Source organism: Neltuma alba, unplaced genomic scaffold (genome assembly GCF_004799145.2).
Source record: "Neltuma alba isolate B1F8T4 unplaced genomic scaffold, ASM479914v2 tig00011195_pilon, whole genome shotgun sequence".
Classification (NCBI taxonomy): domain Eukaryota; kingdom Viridiplantae; phylum Streptophyta; class Magnoliopsida; order Fabales; family Fabaceae; genus Neltuma; species Neltuma alba.
In genome coordinates, this window is record NW_021635919.1 from 367158 (window position 1) to 375265 (window position 8108).

The 8108-nt window shown below is 34.8% G+C and overlaps 1 protein-coding gene across 1 annotated transcript; it reads left to right on the forward strand.

Moving 5' to 3' along the window:
* Positions 1-4148: 4148 nt before the first annotated feature.
* On the forward strand, positions 4149-5689 carry LOC114762128 (TMV resistance protein N-like). Its single transcript, XM_028951585.1, has 3 exons — positions 4149-4679; positions 4818-5567; positions 5668-5689. Exons 1-3 carry the CDS (start codon positions 4186-4188, stop codon positions 5687-5689), a joined length of 1266 nt encoding a protein of 421 aa, XP_028807418.1. The 5' UTR covers positions 4149-4185.
* The last annotated feature ends 2419 nt before the right edge of the window (positions 5690-8108 follow it).

Consider the following 8108-nt stretch of genomic DNA (forward strand, 5'->3'; position numbering starts at 1 on the left):
TTCTTTTTGTTTTGGATTTCCCTTACTAATATTCTTTTCCTTTTATTTTCCTTCACGTCCAAACTAAGCTAAAGTTTTAAGGGTCATTTATTCTTCCTTCTATGCACAACTTTTCTGGTGAGGATGTGGATCAATTTAATATGAAGGCCAATGCATGTAATTCTGCCAAAGACTTGAGTTCTAAAAATATAAGTTACTAAAAACAATGACTCTACCATCCACAGGTGGAATTTGAGAGGAATTGAATTTTGATGAAACGTCCCACTTGGCTCCGTTAAGCAGCGGGAAGTTGCCGAGAAGTGACAGAGCAATTAGCACGAAGCGCCAACATCACCTTTTGGGTACAAACCATTCACAAGGCAAAAAGCAACGCGCATTTAGATACAATGGACCCTAAAATTGAAGGAATTGGATCGCCGGTCCCCTCCACCGTGCTTCCCATTCTTTTTTCTTTTTATAACTATTAGATCAAAATTTAATAGTCCAGATTTAACATGTTATAAAATAAAGTTATTAATCAATAAATAAATAAATTTAAAATATTAAAATCTGAGCTGAACAATTCACATATATAATAAAAAATAAAAAAAACTTGCTTTATAATAACAATTTACAGCTATAAATACTGTTTAGATCAGATTTTAACACTTTAAATTTATTTATCTATTTTTATAATAATATTTATTTTTATAAAATATTAAATTAGAACTATTGGAGTTTTGATCCAATAGTTGTTAAAAAAAAAAAGAGGATAGTGAAAGGGAAAACGATGGGTAGGGCAATAGAAAGAGTCCAAATCCACAATTGAAGGTACAACCTTCGGCTTTTTGGCTGTGTATGCCCTATAAAATAGGGCAATTTTTAGAAAAAGAACCTAAAATTAGTATTTTTCAATTGAGGCACATAACACTTTAAAAGAAACAAAGAATGAAGTAAATCCAAATTAGAATTTTAAAATTTAAGAGAAACAACAAAAATGCCCCTTTGTTAATTCTATTGAAAAAATGTGTTGTTAGTTCTAAATCAAGACTTATAATTTCACAATTAGGACTTGTTATTTTTAATTGATGCACATGTTATGTACTAAAAAAATATGTTGTTAATTTCAAATTGAAACTTATAATTTCACAGTCAGGACTTATTATTCTGAGATAAATTGTTGTCATTTTTAATTGATTCACATGTTATTTATCAGAAATAAACATGTTAATTCCAAATCAAGACTTGTTGTTTTACAATGGAAACTTGTTATTTTCAGATGAATTGTTATTTACGAAGGCCCATTTTTGTCATTTTTTTAATTTCAAATTTTCAATTTAGGTTTATTTTTATTTTGAAGTATTAGTTGTCTAAATTGAAAAATACTAATTTCAGGGTTCCTTTTTTGAAATTTTTTTCTATAAAATATTAGCAAAAATTATAATTGCATTATTATATCCACTTTGTTTGATGTTAAATATAAAATCTTAATTCCTTTTGTTTTTTAAATTTATAGTTTTTTTCTAAAATATTCTTATTGATGGTAAAGAGTTTTCATTCAGGGTAGTTCTAATATATGATTAAATAAGATAGTTTACGAAAATCAATACAAACTTAACTAATTTTCTTATTATCTTTAAATTAATTATCTAGCTTCTATACTTAAAACAAGAGATATTGTTTTTTTAAACTCCAAGCGGATGTCGTAATTATTCTCGTAGAGGATCAGTTGGTGTCTCTGTTTGTTACAAGGAAGTGAACCTTGAGTTTTTTTTTTTTTATCAGTTGAGTAATTTCATTACGGGGGAAAGGATGATTTTATAAACTTCATATCGATGAAATTAAATAAATTAGTCAAATTAACGGGGTGAGCATGTTAGTGCTTGTAGATAAAAACAGAGTAAAGAAAACAGAACGTGAGCTCTTACTCCTTCGAAGTGAGTTTTAGATTAAAGTTTTGAATATAATTAAATTGATTTTGATTGGTATTTTGATCTTTATAGATGAAAACTAAATGAAGTCTTGAAAACAGAGCATGATCGAAATGTGCCATTACTTGCCCAACCCAACTTTGCAGATTATCCATCGGTGTTGGTGGGAATTTTGCATTATTATTCTGTGTATCAGTTCTTAAACCCTATGCATTTTAATTTGGCAACAAAGTCTCTTACATATTCCAATTTGTTACTGTACATGTAGCATCAAATATACTTTGAGGGAAAAAAATTAAGTTTGCAAACCTGCAATACATAGCATTTATGTATATTTAATATATGCGAATTAAGATTTTTTCCCCTTAAAAAACTGTCTTGTTTTCATTATTGCTGATAATTAGAAAAACGCTTTAAATTTTTTATTTAGTGTAAACTCAAAATGGTTTGAAGGTGTTTCCAACTTCTTGCAAGTTCCTATATCCTTGTATAGTGTGTATCTCTGCCTGGCCTAATATAACAATGGAGCCTTAGTTTAGATGGAGTTAAAAGTGAGAGGAAAACAGGGGAGAGAATACTATGAATAAAATAAAAACATTTGCTATTTTTTTTAAAGTTTTTTCTTTGAGTATTATTTTTCCCTGCATGCACAACTTTTCGAGTGAGAATATGGACCAGTTTCACATGGAAGCCAATGCATGCAATTCTATCAAAGAATTGACTTCTAAATAATAGATATTAATTTGGTCCAAAGTCCAAACAATAACAAATATTAGAACCTATTAATTATTGCTAACAATTACTCTCCCATTCCTGATACAAAAACTAGTTAGGAGTTAGATTTGATCATGTAAAATTTTAAATTTGATCATAAATATAAAATTTTAATCCACTTTGTCTACTATATTTATTATTATTTTTAACTAATTTATCTAACTTATAAACTGATATATAATCTAATATTATATTAAGATATTTTAGGAAGATCATATCATATTTGTTATAATCAACTAATTTATTTGATTTTTTTTCTCTACTTAAATTAATAAAATAACTCTTACATAAAGTGCCGGAGGAACTTACAACTATGGCCCTACCGTTAGTTGGCGAGAGTTGCATGGAAATCTCAGCAATTGAACTTTGATTCAAAGTTATCACTAGATTGATTCTGCCAGGGAATATCCCATATCCTAATTGTTTTTTTTTTCCCGGATCTAAATGAAAACGTGAATAAGGTCAAGGTACTGCCTCTGATCCTTTTTAAAAAATAAGAATTTGCAGTCTTTTCTTTATATTATATTTTGTTAATGTTAATTCATTTTTTTTTTAAAGTGACATCAAATGACTTTAAATAATGATAAAATTGGACACTTCTGTAATTTTTGAAAAAGAATTATGAATGAAAATGAAAGGGGTAATTATTATTCCACCCGGCTATGTTAACCAGACAGGAAATTGCAGAGAAGTAACAGAGCAATTGGCGTGAAGCATCAATATCAACTTTTACACGTAGGCCACACATTTTGTTGGACCTTAATTACGCACAACCTTTTGCAATTTCCCCAAAGACTTAGACTTCATAGGCATTACTCCCTCCGTTTCTTATTATAAGAGACGAATAACCGAATTACGTTGATAAAAAAAACAGTTAAAATTAGTTAAGAACAATTAATATGTAAAAAGTATAATTTTTTTTCCAAAAATACCCTCATTAATAAGGAGAGAGAACATGAGAGAGAACAATGGTAATTTATTAAAAGAAAGAGAAGTGGAAAGGAGAGAGAGTATGAGTTGGAGACAATAAATATGGGTAAAATAGGAAATCAATACAAAAAAGTAGAGACAACTTTTAAGTGTCTCTTATATATAGGAACATGCCATAAGCACCAAATGTCTCTTATAATAAGGAACGGAGGGAGTACTATTTGTAAGTCATAAATAATACTGTATCAATCAAACTGTGTTAAAATAGTGATGTTTTCATCAGGATCCTGCTCAAATTATTATCTATAAAATGCATCTACTTTATTCACATGTCCAAATTATCCAGGGCCAGAAACAAAGGTAAGATTTTCTTTTTTTAGGGGGGGGGGAGATCGGAATTGTATTCCAACGCGAAAAGACTAAAAAGTATCATTTGGGGGAGGGGGGGAGTATCAATTGCCAACTTGCCGTGTCATTTAGCTCAGAAGACTTAAAGACTGAGTCAAGTCTATTGAAGCGGCAGCAGAAAGAGTGTGTAAACTGTTCTTCCCGCACCTTGAAACAAACTGCAATGGTTTCTGCTTCCTCAAGCTCTGGCTCTAGGCTGAATGCTCCAAGAAAGTATGATGTGTTTGTAAGTTTTAGAGGCGAAACCCGCAACAACTTCACCAGCCATCTTCATGCTGCCCTCAACCGAGAATTTGTTTTGTCCTTTCGTGACGATAAGCAGATAGAGAAAGGTGATGAAATCATGCCATCACTCATCCACGCAATCAAGGATTCCAGTGTATCTATCATAGTCTTCTCAAAAGACTACGCTTCCTCAAGATGGTGCCTGGATGAACTCGCCCAAATCATGCGGTGCAGAAAGGATGAGGGCCAGTTTGTTTTACCCATCTTCTACAAAGTTGACCCCTCACATATTCGAAAGCAGACTGGAGCTTATGAGAGGGCATTTGAACAACATGAGAAAGATTTCATGCATGATCCAGAAAGAGTGAACAGGTGGAAAGTAGCTCTTTCTGAAGCTGGCTCTTTAAGCGGCAGGCACTGCCAAGACTTCACGTAAGTATTCCTCGATCAAAGTCATCCAAAATGTAAGTATTGCCCGAGTATCCCACCCAAAGTGGCAGCTTGGTATGTAAAATTGATGGTTTACTCTATTTATTTGTTTTTTTTTTTTTTTTTGGCTTTGTTCAACAGGGATGAATCCAATTTAATTCAAGGAATTGTCACTGATGTCAGCACAAAACTGGAACAAATACATAATTGTCGACAAACATTAAAAGATGTGATTGGAAGGGATGAAATGATCAAACCCATTGAAGAGTTACTGGGAAAATCTCACAGAGTTGGAATTTGGGGGATGGGCGGTGTGGGTAAGACCACAATGGCAAATGTTGTATTTGCCAAATTATCTTCTCAGTATGACACTTGTTGCTTCTTAGAAAATATTAGGGAAAAAGCAGAAAAAAGTGGATTGGGAAGTGTTTGTAGCTATCTTGTCTCGGAGCTGCTAGGGCAAGATATGCCAAGTAACCCATCAAATGGTTTAAGAAATGCCTTTGTTGCCAGAAGGCTTGGTAAGAAAAAAGCTTTAGTTGTGCTTGATGATGTTGATCATTCTGACCAATTAGAGGGTTTGCAGGACAACATATGCAATTTCCTAGGAGAAGGTAGTAAAGTTATTACAACAACAAGAAATAGGAAATTGCTTCGAGAAAAAGGTTATGAAATACATGAGGCCAAGGGACTGAGTTATCAAAATTCGCGTCAACTTTTCATCTACAAGGCCTTTGGATCAGACCATCCAGGACATGGATATGAACAGCTCATAGAAGGATTTATACGTTATACCCTATACAATCCCTTGGCTTTAAAAGTTTTGGGTTCATATGTTCACTGTGAAGATAAAAGTTTATGGGATGGTTTGCTGAGAAAACTACAAGGAGGGTCTCCAAATGACAAAATTCAAGAGGTGTTAAGATTGAGTTATGATAAGTTAGCCGATGAAGAGAAGAAAACTTTTCTAGACATTGCCTGTTTCTTAAAGGGTGAAAGTGAAGGATTTGTAGAAGAGCTATGGATTCCATCCAACTGTTGGCATACCAATCCTTATAGATAAGGCTTTAATAGTCAAGAACAATGGGAAGGTTGAGATGCATGACTTAATACAGGAAATGGGTCTGCAAATTGTTCGTGAAGAGAATGTCAATGAACCTGGAAAGAGGAGTAGATTATGGGATCCCCATGAAATATATGATGTATTGAAAAACTGTGAGGTAAGAATACGATGACCTTCTCCACTCTAAGAAAACGTTATTTGTCACCAATGCCAGAAAATGTTCTTTATTTTTCTTACTATTTCTCTAAAGTCTAAACTTTGTAATTTTCAGGGAGAAAAAGAGGTTGAAGGTATAATGTTCAATATGAATGAGATCAATAGAACTTTGGATTTGACTGCGAAGACCTTTAATAAAATGTCGAGAATAAAATTTCTCAAATTTAATCCTCTTAAGTTTGGGCGCTTGTCCTTGTCTAGCCCAGCAGGTCTTGAGTCAATTTCTGCCAAAATAAGGTACTTCCACTGGGTTGGATACCCGTGGTGGTCCTTGCCAAAAACTTTTTGTGCCGAGCTCCTTCTTGAACTTAACTTGGAACACAGCTGGGTAGGAACACTTTGGGACGGAGTACAGGTATTATATATCATTTTTAGTTTTAAATATTAATTAATATTTGAGATCTTCGATTTCCGACGTAATGCCTCTATTCATTTGTTTTTTAGTATTTCCTAATGGTTTCCAGGATTTAGCGAATCTAAGAAGAGTAAAACTTCGTGGTTGTTTTATGCTGAGGGAGTTACCCGATTTTTCCAAGGCTCGTCGTCTTGAAAGCGTAGATCTAAGATTTTGTTGGTGTTTGCCTCAAGTGCATCCATCTCTCCTATCGCTGCACAGTCTCATTTATTTGGATGTAAGCGGCTGCCGTAGTCTTGAGAGTCTCCAAAGCATGATTCATCTAAAATCTCTCAAAGAAGTCAATATAAGAAGCTGCCGCAGTCTTAAGGAGTTCTCAATGTCATCATCAGAGCTAACATCCTTAGATTTAGATGGAACTGGGATAGAAGAATTGAGCCCATCAATTGGGCGTTGTTCAAAGCTCAGAAGACTCAATCTCGGTGATACAAAATTGAAGAATATAAAGGTATTAAGTTGCTTTACATCTCTGGAGGTACTCCGTGTTTCCCGGCAGATGCTTGACAATGTCGACCTACGTGTGCTATTTGATGGCTTACGCAGTCTCCAATCACTAACTCTCAAGAAGTGCCGCAGCTTAACTAAACTCCCAGATAACATCAGACACCTCTTGAGTCTGCAAGAGCTTCATTTAACTGGTTGTAGGAATCTTCAATATTTGCCAGAGCTTCCCCGCTCCCTTAAATTAATAGATGCCACTGATTGCAGAGCACTCTCGTTCGACCTTTCCTTTGTTCATCACCTTAGCAATCTCAATCGTCTCCTGCTCGATGCTTCAAGTCTTTGGCATCTTCCACGGACCCTGCGTTGTTATTTTAAACTCGTGGAGCTTCGTATTCAAAATTTCAGGCAGAGAGATGGAGACGTGGAGCTGGCAGTTCTATTTGATGCATTGCCATCTTTAGAAGTGCTGTCTTTGCAGAAGTGGCCCCACCTAATTGAACTCCCCGACAATATTCGGCATCTTTCTGAGCTACAATACCTCTCTATAGAAGGCTGCAGCAGGCTGCGGGGTTTACCGAAACTTCCTGCATCCCTTAGGAAGTTGATTGCCACGGACTGCAAATTGCTGGAGACGGTGTCTGCTTCAACGATTTCAAGCACATCTGAGAATGATGGTGAAAAGTTATTTTCATTCATCAACTGTGTGAACTTAGATCTGGGCGCCATTGAAGAACAGGCCATGTTGCTGTTAGAGAAAGCAGTTCACGAGAAGAATGTTGTTACAGTTTGTTACCCGGGGTGGAAGGTTCCGAAGTGGTTTGGGAATAATAGGACCCAAAATGATTCGGGCATCGTCGAACTACCTCCAGCTTCTCATAATTTAGCGGGTTTTGTTTTTTGCGCCGTCTTTCCTTATTCCTGCCTAAAGAGAAAGGCTGAGCACCTTAAAGTTTTCTCCGGCTTTAAATTGGATGAAATGACTAAAATGACTGAATTACCACTAGGCGAGTGTTTCGGTCCTGGAAATGTTTTGCTGCGTTCCAATCCAGAGCTATCAGAATTGATACTCGAGAAAATTGAAGGGAACAAAAGAAATCATGAAACCACCACTTATGACCAAAATCTTTTGTTCAAATTCGGCGTTGAGATTGATAATGATGATATTCTCGCCAAAGAGTGCGGAGTCTACCCCATATATGCCTCAGAATATTACAATGTTGATCAACAAGGGAAATCGGCGGAGTTCAACTTGAATTCCCGAAAACGCAAGGCCATAATGATTGAATAGGTATTA